At 53.1% G+C, this 18,200-nt stretch overlaps 6 protein-coding genes across 6 annotated transcripts; 4 read left to right on the top strand and 2 right to left on the bottom strand.

Moving 5' to 3' along the window:
- Positions 1 to 937: 937 nt before the first annotated feature.
- On the bottom strand, positions 938 to 2,200 carry COCMIDRAFT_92169 (uncharacterized protein; the record flags this gene model as incomplete). The annotated part of the gene is made up of 1 exon (XM_007688611.1): positions 938 to 2,200. One exon carries the CDS (start codon positions 2,198 to 2,200, stop codon positions 938 to 940), a length of 1,263 nt encoding a protein of 420 aa, XP_007686801.1.
- A 1,262-nt stretch (positions 2,201 to 3,462) lies between these two features.
- Positions 3,463 to 4,727, bottom strand: COCMIDRAFT_25321 (uncharacterized protein; the record flags this gene model as incomplete). Its single annotated transcript, XM_007688570.1, has 3 exons — positions 3,463 to 3,858; positions 4,250 to 4,377; positions 4,409 to 4,727. 3 exons carry the CDS (start codon positions 4,725 to 4,727, stop codon positions 3,463 to 3,465), a joined length of 843 nt encoding a protein of 280 aa, XP_007686760.1.
- A 249-nt stretch (positions 4,728 to 4,976) lies between these two features.
- COCMIDRAFT_92114 (uncharacterized protein) lies at positions 4,977 to 5,624 on the top strand (the record flags this gene model as incomplete). Its single annotated transcript, XM_007688610.1, has 1 exon — positions 4,977 to 5,624. One exon carries the CDS (start codon positions 4,977 to 4,979, stop codon positions 5,622 to 5,624), a length of 648 nt encoding a protein of 215 aa, XP_007686800.1.
- Positions 5,625 to 6,151: 527 nt separating this feature from the next.
- COCMIDRAFT_92203 (uncharacterized protein) lies at positions 6,152 to 7,041 on the top strand (the record flags this gene model as incomplete). Its single annotated transcript, XM_007688609.1, has 2 exons — positions 6,152 to 6,289; positions 6,370 to 7,041. The coding sequence occupies 2 exons, from the start codon at positions 6,152 to 6,154 to the stop codon at positions 7,039 to 7,041; spliced, it is 810 nt and encodes a 269-aa protein (XP_007686799.1).
- A 1,387-nt stretch (positions 7,042 to 8,428) lies between these two features.
- COCMIDRAFT_35714 (glycoside hydrolase family 16 protein) lies at positions 8,429 to 9,654 on the top strand (the record flags this gene model as incomplete). The annotated part of the gene is made up of 3 exons (XM_007688582.1): positions 8,429 to 8,507; positions 8,559 to 9,306; positions 9,366 to 9,654. 3 exons carry the CDS (start codon positions 8,429 to 8,431, stop codon positions 9,652 to 9,654), a joined length of 1,116 nt encoding a protein of 371 aa, XP_007686772.1.
- Positions 9,655 to 10,159: 505 nt separating this feature from the next.
- COCMIDRAFT_92070 (uncharacterized protein) lies at positions 10,160 to 11,595 on the top strand (the record flags this gene model as incomplete). Its single annotated transcript, XM_007688608.1, has 3 exons — positions 10,160 to 10,251; positions 10,323 to 11,174; positions 11,229 to 11,595. The coding sequence occupies 3 exons, from the start codon at positions 10,160 to 10,162 to the stop codon at positions 11,593 to 11,595; spliced, it is 1,311 nt and encodes a 436-aa protein (XP_007686798.1).
- Positions 11,596 to 18,200: the final 6,605 nt, after the last annotated feature.

Here is an 18,200-nt window from a genome sequence, read left to right as displayed (position 1 = left end):
TGCTGGTCCTGGGGATGTGTGGTTCTCCTTTTTTTTTGATTTCTTGTCTCGGTTTGTTGGGTGTATGTGTATGTGGGTGTGACTATTTGGGTGTTCATATGGGTTTGTCTTCTTCTATACAAAAGGGAGAATCTTTTTTTTTCTTTCTTTCAGTTCTTCTGGGTTTTTTTTGACGGATGTCCATACCATACATTCGCTCATCATGTACCTAGGCGTTCCTCCTTTTTGTCTTTTTTTCCCCATACCATCTGGTGGAGTTCTTAGCGGCCATTGCCTGATACCCCCTTCCCCTCATTTACCTATATCACGACTTATGACTTTTTCCTGGATTATTTCTTAAAAGCAAACAATCATCATGACCTCTTACTTCTTCTTCTACGACTACTGACTCTCTTTCACTTTCACTCCACTTTGATTATAAAATCTATCAAGGACCTTTACTTGGAGGAAAAATAAATCAATAAATCTATAAGATTAGATTGTTGGAGAAAAAAAAACTCTATCTATTCATCTCGCTCGCGCGTGACCTAAGCATTGAATCTATTGCAAGAAAAAAAATATCAAAAATTCGTAAATGGCGGGTAAATCGAATGTCACCTCTAGCGGGACCGGCGGCCGCTGTAACCCAAAAAAACAACAACAACATGGGGAGGCAAAAGATTCACCGTCCAGGCCAGCTTGGTAAGTCCTCGTTCTCGAAACGGACGGCAAGGGAATTTCGTCTGTATGGGTATATAACATCTTCCTTCTTTACATCCGCAAAAATCGACAGACGGGCGTGTGCGCGCGCCAGGCGGATCTTCGAGTGTGTGTGTAGGTGGGGGGGGGGAGGAACCTCCTGGGCTTTTTCTTCCGAAATCAACAACTCAAACCATGTTCCTCCTCTTCCTCTATTTCCCGAATCTCCAAAATCTCCACCGTCTTCGACTTTCATCTTTCATCCCGCCAATCTCACCGTCCACCTCTCTTTCTTCTCGACACACACAGGCGTCGGCGGCGCTTGGACCACGTTCATACCGTACGCCTCGAGATCATGACAACTCGGGAGGCGCCCACTACACGCGATTTCCCTTAGCAAACTAGGACCGCGACCCATATCGACCTCGCCGCCTAGAACCACACATGCCGCTTCTTCAAGCTTCTTGGCGAGCAGCTGCCACGCGCGGCCATGTCCCGTTGCGCCGTCGCACGCCTCGTGCATAGAGCATGAGCGGCAGGAATATGCTTTGAGAAATGCATGGCACATCTCGTGGATAATGGTGCCTAGGCGGTTGTTCAGGCGCAGGATGTCCGGGTGGTGACTGGGTGTGCCGGCGCCGCGGTACAAGGTGGGATGCACGAGGATCTGGGTGCCGATTAGAGGGTTGAAGAGGGATTTGCCGAAGCAGTCGCGTTGCTGCTCGGGGAGGTACGAGAAGCCTGCTGTTAAGGTGGCATTGTGCGTGGGGACGCAGCCCGAGAAGAAGACGCGGTTTAGGTGTGTGAAGAGTGTGGTTAGTTGCGCGATGGAGAGCGTGCGCCGCATGTCCAGGCCGGTGATTTGCGGATGCCACGCTTTGAGGAGGCTGCGCAGTTGGTGGACGGCTGGCGTAATGTGCGCGGAGGGGTGGAGGTAGGTCGCGTCGAGCCACGCCATGTGGTGTCGTACTAGTGTCATGGCTTCATAGTCGCCGCGAAAGCGCAGTCGCAGGTACGATCCTGGACTGACCTGCTTGGGCTGGTTCTCATACAATAGGCCTTTGGAGCGCCGGGCGCGGTTGGTGTTGGCCAATTGATCCTTGATGATGCCATGCGATTTGGTCGTGGTGATTTTGTAGAGCTTGGGCGCGCATTCGTCGCATTCACATGGTACATCTGCTTCTTGTACGTCTCTTCTCAGCTCATCAAGGTTTCGTGGGGCCTCAGAGAGCTCTGTTTCCGTTTTGGGCTGCGGAGGTCGTCGGAGGATGCGGTCCTCGATAAATGACAGCTTGGGGTCGAGCGAAATGAGCGGCTCGAGAAAGGGAAGCAGGTAGTGCCATTTAGACGGGCCGTGACATGCTTTGCCCTGCTCGTGGTCTCGTATCTGTTCCCTGGTGCTGGGTGTTTTTGGGTTTCCGAGGATGAGCTTTGCAATTCGCCGAAGGGGATGAAGCCGTCTCCTCTTCCTCTTGACGGTAGGGTTATTGGCCGAGGTATCTGAAACGGAAGGGTTCCCCATGGGGCTAAGTTATTGAAATCTGACGTATAGCACTTGACATGAAGGAAGCAAGGAGGATAGGAGATATTTCTTTGCCAGGAAGTGGGCCCATGATAGCCGTTTGCAATGCGGAGGGCAACCCGAACAGTGAGGCGGTCAAGCGATAAGATTGAGAGATCCTAGTCACAATATGCTTGTGTATCTCACTATGCACGCCATGCAGTGCACAGACGGTTGGAGCGGTCAAGGGTGGAGGGGAGGGGTGGCAGGTCTTCCGGTACGAAACAATCGGGTCCGGAGAGACGGTAAGGTTCTGATATTGCAACGTTGGGTGTTATTGCTACTGGCCAGCGCATAGTATAATTGCGTGGTTTTCAATTCTTTTTTTTTCTTTGTTTCGGCGAATGTCGCCATGCCACGCGCGTCGAGAGGAGAGGACTCGGGATTCCTGCCCCTGGGTTACGGAACTGTGTTGCCGCGAAGGGCTAGTGCGGTGATTGTTCAATTCAAAAGGATAGCGCCACGTGGCGCAGCTGGGGGTCTGCTCGCAACGTCCCCAGGGTCTAACGTCGCGCACGAGCATCCGGAGGCGCGCCATGTTTCCGCTTCAATAAAAGGCAGGCGGAACAGGTGCTCGAGATCCGACTCCTTTGTTGCACTGTCGTGTTTCCACCGCGGCCAGGTGTGCGCTGTCAATGGCTCCTTGTTTTCCAGGCAGACTTTGGGCATGAAATGCTACCGGGGGGACGGAAGAGACGAGGTTGACCTCTGTCAGCGGTGGGGCTTCCTCGGCCCAAGGCTCATGCACAGTCAGCTTGGCCAATCGCCAACAAGTGCCATTGATGCTGTAGGTACAAGGCTGCCAACTCAGTCAAAGCATGATGGCGCTCTTTGGCATGCATGATTGCGGCGTCGCATCAACGTCTTGCTCTAATCTAGATTGTGCAAAGTCTATCTGGGTCCTGAGACGTGTGCAGGACGCGATCGCAAGTATCTAGGTGTAGTGTAGTAGAGCAGGGTCGGTGTACACAGTAGCGCTGGTTCATCGCGTGCCTTTGTCTGTGTCTGCGGGGATCCGGTGGAATGGGCTGCGCATGGTCTCGAAAGGAAGAAGAAGCTTCTCGTTCGAAGATCTGCTTCACTAAGCTTGTAGTGTTGCAAAGTAGAAAGTCTCCTTGCCGATCTTCCGCCTTCGGGTATGCAGCCCAGACTCTAACAAGCTGAAAGAAACTGACAAGTGCAAGCTCATTTCCACACAATGCTGTTTTTTGTCATGGTACTTGTTAGCAGAGAAGGATTTGGTATTTGTTGAGCTCCGCGGTCAGTTTGAGTAGTAGTGTAGAGTGAAAGTGGTGAGGCCATGACTGAAGAGGGACTAAAGAGACGGCAACAAAGGTTTCTGCTACAAGGAAGCGCGTTTGTTGCAACAAAGGACATTCACTGCCGGGGTCGACAGGACGCCAGTAGGGCCGAGTGGGGGAGCGGTGATTGGCTGCTTGGACCAGCGCTGTGCACTGGGTGACGGGGAAGGCGGGAATTGGAGCGGAAGGGTTCAGGAGATGGCACGAAATGAGCAGACTTGGTGAGGCATGAACAGTGGTTCCGGTGACTGGGTGAACCGAGTGCGGCTCTCGGGTGGTTAGTGCAGCGGCCAATGATGGACGCTGCAGACCAGGGATCTGGAAGGGTCAGCGTGCGGCATTTGGGTGGGTAGCAGTAGCCACGTCGTGCGGAAATGCATGCCGATCGCCAATACGGGTCTAGCAGGGAACCCAGGCAAGACCTGGAGGCGGGCCTCATGGCCTCTCTGGCAGCTGGCGGCCGTGGTGGCGACGGATGGTGCAGCCAGATTGTCGGAGCATGGCCGTGACTGGAGCAGCGAGTTCAGATGTAACGTGGAGAGCGATGTGACCCAAGCCACGTTAGTGCCGTGAGCAAGACAGCGAGGGTTCAGGCGTAAGACGTAATATTGGACATGAGAGGGAGTGAATTCTAAATAAGACGAGCAGCCGCGATAGGGGCGACGGGGTCATGGGGGGGGGGCGTGCAGACAAACAGCTCCAGACACACGGACGGGACAATTTCAAGGACGCAGACGGTTTCAGCAAACGTGTGGAGGAGGGCGGCATGGCAGAGGGTCAAAGTGTGAGTGTGTCGACCTTGTGTTGCAGCGTGCGGCGGCGAATGGCTAGCAGTGGCTAGCCGTGGCTAGCAGTGTCGATCGCGTACAGAGTTGCGCCACCAGCGAGCAGGAGCGAGTGCCAGTGTGTGAGAGCGGAGGGTAAGAGGGCGTGTGGTGTCGGGAATAATGACAATTAGGCTTTGATCGCCAGCGGCCAGCAGCGGGCGCCCCTTTGTTGGAGCGGGAGCTGGGTGCAGCATGAGTGGCAGAGAGGCTCGCACTCGAGGACAGCCAGCGGGCGAACCTGGCCAGCGGGCGTGGCAGCCAATGAGTGGGCGGCGATGACTGGAGCGATTCCAGAAGACTGCTGGCAAGAGAGCCAGACAGGCCGCTGGGGCGCGATGGGGCAGTGGACATGGATGACATGGATGGCTTGGCGTGGATGCTGGCTGACGTCCCGGCGTGCTGGCCTCGCCTCGTCCTAGCGCCATCGTCCAAGCCACGGCCAGCGCGGACAGCCCGCCTTATACATAGCACCCTGGCGCCGCCTGCCTGCCTGCCTGCCTGCCTACATACATACTTACATACACAGTACCTCGCAACAGTACATGTACATCCATTCACATGTACACGCACTGCACTGCACTGCACATCCGCCCCAACACACACGACACAATGGCCACCATGTTCCGCAACTTCTCCTTCGACCCCGTTCCCCGCCCGGCCTACGCCGCGTATGAGGCCGAGCGGGCTGCCATGAACGTATCGCCTACATCGCCAGCCTTGCTCCCACAGCACCCAAGCCGCCCACCCACGCCGCCCTGCACAATGGGCGACCTCGCCCTCCAGCTCAACCACCAGACCCTCCGCATCGACTCGTCCGTCGCCTGTGGCCCCGCGCGTCCTCCCACGCCCGACAGCGACTGCGACAGGAGCCCGTCCTCGCCCATCACCGAATGCGTGCACGAACACCCACGCCCCACCTACTCGCGCATCTCAGCCTCAATCCTGCGCATGCAGCGCCAGCACACATCGCGCATGCAGTGCACTTCCTCGCACGCCCGCGACATCTCCAAGCTCGTCCAGATGATCGAGGCTGAGAAGCAGTGCACCGTCACCCCTGCATCCTCGACATGTCCACCGACCGCGTCCTCTGCCCACGACGAGGCGGTTGACATGGACTACGACCTTCCCGTCAAGCGCATCGAGGCAACCATCGCCACCCCAGTCTGGCGGGCATCTGATCGCCGGGAGAGCAGCGTCCGCGTCACAAAGATGGTGCGCATGCGCAAGCGTTCGCGAGAGAACGGCGTGTGCAAGTAGTCGGCCTCAAAGTCCGACTCTGTTTCTGCATTTCATTGCATGCATAGCCAAGGCGTTTTGGGTTTTCGTTTCACATAACAGGCGCAATATACCACTTGATCTTTGTTGGACTACCATGGGTATTAGCCCATGAGGCCGCGTCATAGAACGGGCTTATGGACACGGGTGCATGGTACTACTCGTTCTACACACACACTTATATCTATTGCTTCTCTGAAATGCTCCCTACGGGTTGAGCTAGACGCTGTAGCATGCGACGAGCCGAGGGCCGTTGTTGCGCTACATTATGTATTTAATACTATTGCATCATTGCACAACATGCACACTTGGCTTGCACTCGTCTTGTTTGGTGATGTGTGCCAATCCGACTCAGCCCTACGTTACCCGCGCATCCTGTGAACCTGCGTCCTGGTAAATTTGTGCCCCACTCTAAACCGCCGCACCGCTGCCAATGCCGAACAACCCTTGGTCTCACCAACAACACCACTCCCACCGCCGTCGCTCCCGCCGTCGCTCCCGCCGTCGCCATGTCGTTCCGACGGGCCCTGGCCCCGCGCTCCATCCACATACGCATTGTCCCCCGCCCAGCCAACCTCTCAGAGAGTCGGGAAATATACCGTATGCTGCAAAAGTTTGGTGAACTCGATACCTTCAAGTATCTGCGGGTGCGTCATTCTCGTCCCATCTTGCCTGCGCTGCGCACAGCTTCTTGCTCTGCAAAGAAACCGAGTCTGACTCTTCATAGTACGAATACCAAAACCCTGCAGACAATGTTGCTCTTGCCATCTATCGCGACGAAAGGTCCGCTCAGCGCGCCCTCGACGCCTCGCCCCTCCGCTTCGCCTTGGAAAAAGTGGTTTCTCCCACCACCACCCACCCATCACAGTCCTCTCCATCACAAGAAGAAGAAGAAGAAGGCAGTGACATAGACAACTCGTCAACCGAGCAAACACAGCACACCAAAGGCATCGACGAGATCCTGCGTCCCTCGCAGCTCGCAACCCGCTCCTGGCAATCCACGCCCACGACCAAGCCAACTTCTAAGCCAACTCCCATGCCATTCGAGTCACCAGCGCCCTCAGAGAAACAAATCAAGCAGTCCAAATGGTTCCAAGTAACCATAGATCATTCACGAACTGTGCATCAAGATTACATCCAGCGCCAACCCTTCTGGAAGCAGTTCAGCCCAACGAAGACCATGGCTCAAGAAGACCTGGCAAAGACAGTGCCACATCTAGGGCTGAGCGATATCAGCAAGCGCCCACCCAATGCACATCGAACGCCCGCCCGCGTGCTCAAAATTATGAATGACTACGTAGAGACGAAAATGCCGACACTGCGGGGAATATTCGAGGGCAGCGAAGCAGATCGCGCATTCGAACAAAGAAGACAATCCAGCAAACAGGGATTTGATTGAATCCAATATTCTGACAAAGCTCCCCCTATGCTTTAGGCAACCAGGCTCACCCAAGTCCCGTGTAGAGAATGTCAAGAGACAAAGGACCCGCATCTACGTGAATACTCATGTTCAATGCCATGCTTCAGAAATACGGATGGATGACTTGCAGGTAAAGAGACAACCAAGCCAAGCCATGTACGCAACGTAGAGCACGTAGAGCTCATCCAATACAGGACTCAAGCACCTCACAATGGCGGCTTGAGTCGACGATACTCAGAAAGGAATGGCTAGCCAACACAGGCTCTGTCAAATTATCTGGAATTGCGGTAGTACAGTACCGCAAATGAAGCACAGAGAAATCACGTCATTTCTAACGGGAGATCAAACGGTAGATTTACATAGTTGGAGCGGCCCGGTCTTTGTATGCGTATTGGGAAATTTGTCACATTAGCGATTGCCCGACAAAGTTCCGCAACTTACGGAACAAAGGTGAAGGCTTGGAAAACATCGTGGCTTGCACTGTTGACCATGCCGGTGCCGAGCCGGCATGGTCAAATGACTCCGTTTCATGCAATGACTGAGAAATGAGAGTCCCTTTCGGGATGATCAACCACCCTTGATCACCAAGTCTCCAGGAGGTCGCACGGCAATCTCGGTTCTTAGATAGTGGCGCACACCTACTGATTAGTGGGTCAAGGCGGCTGTGCAGCCCATGCACAACGAGAAAGCAAAAGGCCAAAGACAATTCCCACCTTGGTAATCGCTATCGCCACGGCACTATTCGGCGCCTCAAGCAAGGGCCGTCTAGCGCAGACTGCCTGGCGTTTCATAACCTCTTGGCTCCCGAATTGGCGTGAAGCCTTCCCGCGCTGACTGCATCTGAGACATGGTCCCTGGAGGGGCTACACATGTACTTACACTACATGGTTGGGCGCATCGTCTGTGACCCTTTGTCAGCGTTAGACACCCGCTGTCAAAAGTCCTAGTACACTGCACTGTTGAATGTAGGCGCCTGCTGCGAAGCATTATACACTCAGTGGCTCATAATGTTCAGGAGAAGACGGGTCTATGCTGGGCGATCGGCAAGCGCTGTTTGTAGTTTAACGTCCGTTGACCAATGGCAATGCGCAGGGAGCACCATGGCACTAGACGACTCCTTAAATCTTGCCCGGCTCTACCCCAAAGGTCCCATACCTGCCGAATCTCAAAACGCCCTTCTGACGCTCCCTTGAAAAAGAATTCCCCCCTCGTTTTTCCTTTTCTCCTTGTGAGAGTCCACTCATTCCATTCCGCGTTCAAAGCGCTCGCAGTCATTCCTTGATCCAAACACCACCCTCAGCGCGTCTGGTCTACGCGCGACACCACACTCCTTCGGTACACACTCGCGCATACGATAATCGCAAACATGAAGTCCTTCGCCGTTTCTGCGGCCGCAATCATCGCCGGCCTAGTCTCTACGACTACCGCGCAGACGCACACAGACTGTACATCGCATTTGCCCCAGCATCAAGCAGGATAGGCGCTAACGTTCAAAGGCTACCCGCTCAACACGACAGGATGCCCCGACATGGAGGCCCTCGGTGGCAATGTGACTTTTCTGTGGAACAAGACAGGTATCACACAGGACGACAAGATCTGGAAGATGCCGAACCAGGGCAAGATCGATTGGGTTGAGAAGGGCGCAACTTTTACTATTGAACGATCGGGTGACTCACCCACTGCCAACTCGGTCTTCTACATGCTTTTCGGACGTCTCGAAGTCATCATGAAGGTGGCTACCGGCACCGGAATCATTTCCAGCGCTATCCTGCAGTCTGAGGCGCTCGACGAGATCGACTGGGAGTTCATCGGCGACAAGAAGACGATTCTCACCAACTACTTTGGCAAGGGAGATACCTCGACCTACGACCGCGGCAAGGACTTTGAGCTTGACTTTGCGCCACAAGATGGCTTCCACAACTACACCATTAACTGGACCAAGGAGCGCATTGAGTGGTTTGTAGACGGCAAGAATATTAGGACTCTTACACCCGAAGAGGCCAAGGGAGGAACCCGCTACCCCCAGACACCCATGAACGTCCGACTCGGTGCATGGGCTGCTGGTGACCCAAGCAAGAACGACCCCGGTGTTGTCGAATGGGCCGGCGGTAAAACCGACTTCAGCAAGGGCCCGTACACCATGACCATCCAGTCAGTGTATGCTGAAGATTACACGAGCGCTGCCAAGTACTCGTGGGCGAACATGGACTCATCTGGTAACTGGGACAAGGTCAAGGTCATTGAGTACGTTATTTTTCCCCTCCGCACCTACTCGGTTGTAGTATGAAACTAACGATCTGCAGGGGAAAGTCTGAAGTGCTCGAGGAAATCCAGTCACCTCACGGCGTCAGGAACCGCTTCGCGGCTTTATCCAGCGGCGCCAAGGCCGGCATTGTCATCGGCGCTGTTTCAGCCTTTGTCATTGGCGCTCTTGTTATCCTCTTCTGCTGCATCAAGCAACGCCGCATTGGCAGAAAAGAACACGAGGCCCTTTTGGCTGAGGAGCAAAAGGAGGCCGCCGAGCTAAGCGAGTACAAGTCGCAGATGCAGGCTGGCCGGTTTGCCGTCGGCGGCGGTGCCGGTCGCGTTTAGATTGCGCAAAGGCACTGATTGGGAGCTCCTATTGTACAGTCTTTAATTGAGATGGGTCTCTCTTTGTTACCAATGGTTTGCAGTTTCTTGCACGGGGAACTGCCGTTGCCTTGTCATGTTATGGTCACGATATATTTACTTGCTTCTCTCGCACACATACTTATATATACCCTTGCTGTAATATTGCCAATAGGGCCTCTGCTCTGAATCTCTTATATCTTTTTGGACATTGCAACCACACGACTACTCAACACCATGTCAAGTCCAGGTGCGGCTCTGCTCTAATCCCCGTGGCCATGCCTGCAAATCGATGACGTCGGTGTGTAGCGGCTCTAGCATGTGATCAACGACGAGCTCTTCTCCGCAAACCCCGGACATGCGGGCGTGCGGCCTGCGCCGGCTAACTTTTGAGGTGCCTCGGCATGTGGGCGGCGGTCCATGGCCAACTGGCTTTGGATACAATCGCGCCCTGTGGTTCCCATTCTTCCCACACATATTTTTGACAATGGCCTCATTCTCACGATCACTACGACCGCTCACCCGCGTTGCTACGGCTTCGTCGCGTTCGCTGCGACCAGCAGTCCGCCCCGCCCCGCAGTATGTCTTGAATCCACCGAAAAAAAGTGTCCAATATAGCCAAAGCAAAAACTAACGCGATGGCGGGCCAGAATACGATGTCTCTCCATGACTCCTTCCCGGCGAGAAGCTGTCGATATCTCAGATGTGCCGCCGACGCCCATCACCCACCTCTCGGAGACCGAGATGCTCATGGGCGACTCGGTGTCCAAGTTTGCCAATGATGTCGTACTGCCCAAGGCCCGAGAGATGGATGAGGCCGAGGCCATGGATCCAGCGGTAGTCGAGCAGCTGTTTGAGCAGGGACTCATGGGCATCGAGATACCCGAAGAGTACGGCGGCTCGGGCATGAACTTCACCTCGGCCATCATCGCCATCGAAGAGCTGGCGCGCGTCGATCCAAGTGTGAGCGTTCTGTGCGACGTGCACAACACGCTAGTCAATACTGCCATTATCAAGTGGGGCTCCGAGAAGCTGAAGAAGGAGTGGCTGCCCAAGTTGGCCACCAACACAGTTGGGTCATTCTGTCTATCTGAGCCCGTCTCTGGCTCTGACGCCTTTGCACTCGCCACCAAGGCTACGCGAACAGAAAATGGCTACAAGATCAACGGCAACAAGATGTGGATTACCAACAGCGTTGAAGCAAACTTCTTCATTGTCTTTGCCAATCTCGACCCCAGCAAGAAGTACAAGGGCATCACTGCATTCATTGTCGAAAAGGGCACCCCCGGCTTCTCCATTGCCAAGAAGGAGAAGAAGCTGGGTATCAAAGCCAGCAGCACCTGTGTTCTCAACTTTGACGACGTTGAGATTCCCAAGGACAATTTGCTAGGCAAGGAATTCGAGGGCTACAAATACGCCATTGGGTTGCTTAATGAAGGCCGCATTGGTATTGCAGCACAAATGACCGGCCTGGCACTGGGTGCTTGGGAAAATGCAGCAGGGTGAGTCTCATCGTCATGGTTCCATTGTGAGTGGTCAGACGCTAACAGTTATAGCTATGCATGGAACGACCGCAAGCAGTTTGGCCAACTCATTGGCGAGTTCCAGGGTATGCAGCACCAGCTTGCCCAAGCCTGGACCGACATTCAGGCTGCTCGCGCCCTTGTCTTCAACGCCGCTCGCAAGAAGGAGGCTGGCGAGGACTTCGTCATGGATGCAGCCATGGCCAAGCTTATGGCATCGCAGGTTGCCGGACGTGTGTCCGGGCAAGCAGTCGAATGGATGGGCGGAATGGGCTTCGTAAGAGAGGGCCTGGCTGAAAAGTACTTTAGGGACAGCAAGATTGGCGCCATTTATGAGGGAACAAGCAACATCCAGCTGACGACTATTGCGAAGCATTTGCAGAAGAAGTACACGAAATAGATGATTAGTACGATGACCAACTTACCAAAAAAATGAACCAAAATATTGCCTGGCTTGAAAGCCACGGAGAACCTTTTGTTTTTGACGCTTCCGCTGTTTTCCTTTTTCTTGCTATATATTTGTTTTTTTGTTCATCCTGCAACGCCAGCGCAGAACGACTTCCGACTAGATGGCAGGATCGATTCAAGCCTGCTAGAGATCACGAATGATATCACACCACGGGCAGTACCCAGTGCTCCCGCGGCAAAACGACAAGGTTGACTTCCGCAGTTCCGCCGCTGCATCCTCGGACCAAACGACGGTAACATGTTCTCTACTTGCTGTAGGGGGCCGTACTCTAATTATTAGCAGCAGCAGCAGCAGCAGCGTTTACACCGCATGGCACCGCAGAAGCGATGCGAACCATGGTCACTGCGCACATGTGCACATGCTGAGGGGCATGCACATGCGATCTTGTCTCCCCACCCTCGACCCACCAAGACGCCCAAGATTCGTGGCGGCCAGTCCGGCACGACAGTAACCCAACCGTCCAGGCTTACCCATGCATTTGAGGCGCGCCAATGCCCTCGATCGGAAAATATCGCGAAGAACCATGGGTCTGCCTTATGGAACCCCCGGATTGTATATCGTCATACCTGGGCCTGGCGTGAATCGCTGCTGCCCATCAGGCCATCTTTTGCTCTTCTCAGTCTCAGGCTGTGTGTATCTCTATTATTCCCAAGATACTATCTTGTCTTTCTACGTGCATGCTCTGATTGAAGTCGATCCCAAATCCTAAAGTCTCCTCATCTCTTTCCCTATTCTCACCACATCCCTGTTTTTCCTCGTCCCAGTCCCGCTTCTTGCGTGAGGGTGGCCCACAACGCACCACCTTCTTAACCCCATCCGTTCCAGCGTCCCAACGCCATCGCTGCCGGGGCTGTCGGAATAGTTCTTCCCCCCCAGCCACATTGAACAAAGAGTTTTGGCCGTTATCTGGCATAAGTCGTAGCTTGGTCACCTCATGGTCGTGTAACCACCGCCCACGATGGCGCCAGGTTCCAAGGCCACGGACAAGGACCCTCCAAGTGCCAGCCGTACGCATTCGGGACTAGAGAGCATTTTGCCTACTAATTTCCTCGATATGCAAAAATGCGCTGGCAGTCTTCCCAAAGAGAACAAGCCAAAGTCGTCTCCACGCTCGCGGCCATCTGCCACCCCACAGTCCAGCGTGTCACGATCCGTGTCGTCCATGTCAAGCAGTTTCATGCAGGAACACTGGGGCCGCTCCTCTTCCTTTGTTTCCAAATCTGAACACGATGGAGAAGATACCCACAACCCACAGTCCAAGGAGGAGGATGCCCCCCATGTTATAGCCAACTGGGCCCATCTATCTTACATCAAGGCCCAACGCAATACGCTTCGCGCCGAACTGAAAGCACATCAGATTGCTGGCGCCGAGGCAAAGCGGTCAGTATCGTCGTTACGTCGTCTGGCCTTTCGCATGGCCGTTAGTATATCCGTGAAGGAGAAGCAGATTGCGACTACTGCCCGAAACCTTGCCAAGAGCAGAACAAATCACTATCTCGACGGCAAAGATGCACAAAATAGAGTTGAGCAGTTGCAGCGGGCGCTGCGAATCGAAGAAGACCGTAACAAGGAGATTCTCGCAGCATTGGAAAGGGCCTCCATGCTGACACTTCAATGTAAGTTAGCCGCTTTCTTGCACCAACTCATCTAATCAGTGCGACAGATTCAACCCCAAAAGAAGAGCCACGACATCATCATGGAAACAGTTTCCTTTCCCCGCCTCCATCTCCACCAACACGCTCGAGTGCTCCTGATAGCCCGTTTGGTTCTCCTAAGACTCCGACACGATCGTCCGCGTCTCCATGGCATGATGTCGACTTTCCGCTCACTCCTCGCCTCGGAAGTGCATTCGAGATTCGCACGTCTGATAGTCGTTTGATACGAGCCAAGCGTGAATCAGACCAAGCTCTTGCTGCGTGCCGGAGGCGTATTGAACAACTCCAAAATGAGTGTGCGGAGAGCAAGGAAGATGGAAGGCTTTTGGCAGCGGCCAAGGCCGGATTGGAACAGGAGATACGGCATCACCAATCACAAATTGCTTCTCTAGAGCGCTCAAGAAGCAGTTTAGCTAAAGAGTTGGAAGCTACCAAGGTGCATCTGCGCATGACCTTGGATTCCGAAGAACTCTTGAAACAGAAACTGCAAGACAAGATTGAAGAACTTGCAGCGTGGGACAAGAAGGATGCGGATATGACGCACACGATTGACCTGCTACAGAAGGAAAAGATCGAACTTGATGAGCATGTCCAGATGCAAAATAACCAGGTCGAAAAATTCAAGGCTCGCACTATTGCTCTCGAGCAGACGTTACGCTCCACACGCGATGAGCTCGAGAACGTCCAGCGCAACGAATCGTCGCTTCAAGACCGCCTTGCAGAAAATGAGAATGAGTGTGAATATTTGCAGAAGAGAGTTGACCAAGGCTTGGAAGACATTCGAAATCTTGAGCAGAAAGTCAACGAGTACGATGCGGAAGCCGCCGAGCATGCCCGGAAGATCAAGATAGGAGGAAATGTCATTGTTCAGTTGCGTGAACAACTACACAGTGCAGAGGCGACGAGAAAGGATGCTCAAAATGCCTTAGCGGATATGAAAAAGGAGTTTGAGTTGTTGCAGGAAAAGTTGCGTACCGAGACTGAGACACGTGATGGTTTGACGAGTGAACTCGAGGACGTACAGAGTGGGAAGGCTAGGACGGAAAACGAGTTGCGCGCCACCATGGGACTTTTGGAGCAAGAAACAAAGGCAAAGGAAGAGCTGGAGGAGAAGTTGGAAAACTTGCGCACGTCTTACAACAACACGGAAACCAAACTCCGGCAAGCTCTTGAGCGTGTTCAAGCATTGGAGGCAGCTGATGGCGTTGCCCAAACAAATCTGGAGACGCTACGGAGCGAAAAATCCGCACTGGAAGCTGATCTTGAGAATGTACGGCAGCTAGGATTCAAACTTGGTGAGGATGTCCGGATGAAAGACAATGAACTTGTAGAGATGCAATCGACGAGTGCGGATTTACAGGGAAAGCTCCGACAGTCACAGAAGCAGACATCATCACTCGAGAAAGAGCTGAAGCAGATGCGCAATGCAAAGCAAGAAAGCGACAAGAAACATACTGCGGAACTGGAAAAGAGCAATGAACATCTCCGGGAACTCGAGGCCTCGATACTCAATCTTCGATCTGTCCTGGAGTCATCAGAGAAACTAGAAGTATCTCTTCGTGAAGAGCTTGGCCATCTACGAGAATCCAAAAGAATTACCGAAGGCGAGCTTGAAGAGGCTCGTCGTGTCAAAGCGGAACTTGAGGGTCAAATTTGCAAAGCCCAGTCGCAGCTCAGGTCAACACAGAGTGACCGTGATAACTTGCAAGCTAAGATCGGAGAATTGGAGAGCAACTTGACGGAGGGCCAACAATCCAAGTCGCTTCTTGAAGAACGCTTAGCTGCATCGACCGTGGAAATTAGTGCACTCAAGGATCGTTTATTGGATCTGGAGGCTGCACTAAAGGAGAGTAATGACGCGAGGGCGCAGGCTGAAACAGCTTTGTCGGTTGCGCAGTCAGACGGCAAGACAACTGCTGCAAATCTTGCGGAGCTTCGCAGGCAAGCCCATGATACGGATATGGCCAAAGATCAACTACAAAAAGAACTCGACGAAGCCATCAGCTCCAAGTCATATCTGGAAGATCAGTTACGCTCTGTGCAGGACGACATAAAGAAATCAGAATCAGAAGCGAATGGCATTCAGGTACAACTAGCTACTCTACAAAGTCAAATCGCAGCCCTCCAACAATCGAAACTAAATGCTGAGCAAAGCTTTACTTCTCTTCAAGAATTTCATTCGGAGCTTGACGAGAAATTGCAAAGCACGCGATTCCAACTGCAGGATGCCCATCACAAGATCTCACAGCTCGAAACGAGACTGGCATCTAGCGAGGAAGAATTAGAAGCTCTGTGTCGCGCAAAGGCAGCTATGGAGAAGCGACTCGAGCAGACACATGCCGATAATGCGCGTCTGGAGGAAGAGCTTAGACTTGCTCGACAAAGTAATGAAGCTATCAAACGTCAGCTCGACAATACCGTGGGTTTGAACAGCGAGCTAGAGGCGAGCCTCACTGCAGCTCGCTCACAGACGGATGAGGCAAATATTCAAAATGATAAGCTTACGTCACAACTAAGGGAAGCCGAAAGAGAACTAGAAAAACTTCGGCAGCTCAAGGGTGATGTAGAAGCGAGGCTGAGCAAAGCCTTGGAGGTCTCGGCGAGTACGGAACAAAGTCTTTCCTCGGCTCGTTCCCGCCTTGATGAGCTTGAATCGCAAAACTCTTCTTTCAAAATCGAGCTTGCAAATGCTAGGACAGAGCTAGATGCAGCGCGACAAGTGAGAACTGAGTTGGAGGCTAAATTCGAGGGGTCTGAAAACTACAATGAATCTCTTCAAGAAGATTTATCAAATACGCATTCACGGGTAGCCGAGCTCGAAGCCAACTGTGCCAACTTGGTTGCTCAACTGTCGGAAAGCGACCAAGAGATGAACATCCTGCGACTGGAACATGCCAAACTTGAGGAGTCTTCGCAAAGTACGTCCCATCAGACTGGTGAGCTACAACTTGAACTCCGCGCAGCTCAAATGCGTCTTAAAATTGCAGAGTCTGAGAGCTTGGATGCATTCAAAAGGCTTCTCGAAGCCGACAAAGAGCTCATTTCACTGCGCGATACGAATGTCAAACTTGAGGCTTCCGAGAGAGAACTCATCTCACGTCTTGCTTCGGCGGAAGAAGAATTGAAGAATGCGCGCCAGACAAATGCCGACTTGGAGGCCTTCCTTGAAAGCGTCGAGTCAGACATAGCCAATGCCTATTCCGCCGTCGAGGATACCGAGAAGCGCTATCTGGAGTTTGTAGAAGACTCTGAAGCTAAACTTGAGGCTGCGAAGAGTTCCAAGTCACGATACAGGAATCGACTTTGCGAGAAGAACAGCGAGCTTGAGACTCTTACCAAAGAGAACTCTGATCTGCACGAACAGATCAGTAGTCAAACCGATGAAATGGGTGCACTAGAGAAGAGCAAGGATGAGCTAGCGGAAGAGCTATCGAGAAAGGAGAAATACATTAAAGAACTCGGGTCATCAGCCGATGAGCGAATGAGATCAATGAATGCCGCGTACAACGACCTCAAGAAGAAGTACGAACAAGAGCATCAACAACTAGGAAGCGACCACGAAAACACAGTCCGCCTAGAAGCCGAATTGGCAAGAAAAACATCAGAACTCGACCAACTCCGCCACGACCAAGAAACCCAGACCCTCTCCTTCACCACCCTCCAACACCAACTCGCCTCCCTCCAAACCGATAAACAAACCTTTGAATCCCTCATCTCCACCCTCCAAGAAAAACTAAGCCACCTCCAACTCCTCGAAGAATGGTCCGCTACCTCCCCCACCTCCCCTCACCCAGCCGCCCACTCCACCGCCCCCTCAACCCCCAAATCCACCACCCACGCAACCCACCCCAGCACCCCCTCCAGCAGCCCGCGCCCTGACACCCGCGCCAGTACCCTCTCCCACACCCCCGACTCCCTCTGGGCCCACCAAGTCGAACAAGTCCGCCTCCAACGCAGCGAAACCGCCCTCCAGCTCCGTGGCCTGAAGACATCGCAGCACCATCTGCGGCGAACGCTGCGGAGTACAGACAAGGAGTTGGAGCGGTTGGAGCGGGAGAAGAGTGTGCGCGGCAGGAATTTGCTCAGGAAGAGGAGTAGGCCGTTTAGTTCGTATGCGACGGAGCGGAGCGATGCGGCTGGAGGCAGCAATGTGACTGCAGGGAATGATAGAGTGGGTGGGGAGGAAAAGGAGGGGAAGAAGAAGAATAAGATACCGCATGGATTGGGCCTTTTGACCCGAAAGAGTACGCATTTTGGGCGTGGTGCGAGTGAGGAAGAGGAGGAAGAAGAGGAGGATCATGCGAAGGGGAAGAGGCCGGTTGGACGGAGGGTGGTTAGTGTCGGTGATGAGCTAAGTGGCGGGAAAGAGAAGGAGAAGAGGTGGAGTGTTGGTCTTCGGGGCTTGTTTCATAGGGATGCGTAGGATTATTTTTCTTTCTCTCTCTTTCTCTCTCTCTCTTTTTTTTTAAACTTGCTTTCTTTGTTTGTTTTGGGCCAAGGAATGGGTTGGGTTAGATTTTTTTTGGGTGGGGAACTCGAGCTCGCGCTCGCTTTGGAAGGTTATTGTGATATCCAGGGTTAAATCGCGTGTTTTTTTTTTCTTCTTGATTTTTGTATCGTTTCTTTTTTCGTTGGGGAATGTAAGAGTAGTGTTTTTATCCATTTGCTTTGATCGGTTGGTGGTAGAGCTGGATAGGATTTGGTAGTGAGGATATGTGGAAGACGGTCTTTACTGCTGCGGCGCTGCTAGGTGGGGGGTTTTTTTTTGTTTGATTGCGAACTTGTACGTTAGTGAGTTTAGGGCATTCGTTTAGCATAGCTTGAAGTCAAGATTGCTATTGTAATGTCAGTATTTCGTGGTAAAAGAGAAAAAAAACCCGT

This window comes from Bipolaris oryzae (genome assembly GCF_000523455.1).
Source record: "Bipolaris oryzae ATCC 44560 unplaced genomic scaffold scaffold_44, whole genome shotgun sequence".
Lineage (NCBI taxonomy): Eukaryota > Fungi > Ascomycota > Dothideomycetes > Pleosporales > Pleosporaceae > Bipolaris > Bipolaris oryzae.
The sequence above is the reverse complement of the archived record's forward strand: the minus strand, read 5'-3'. Positions and strand labels throughout refer to the sequence as shown.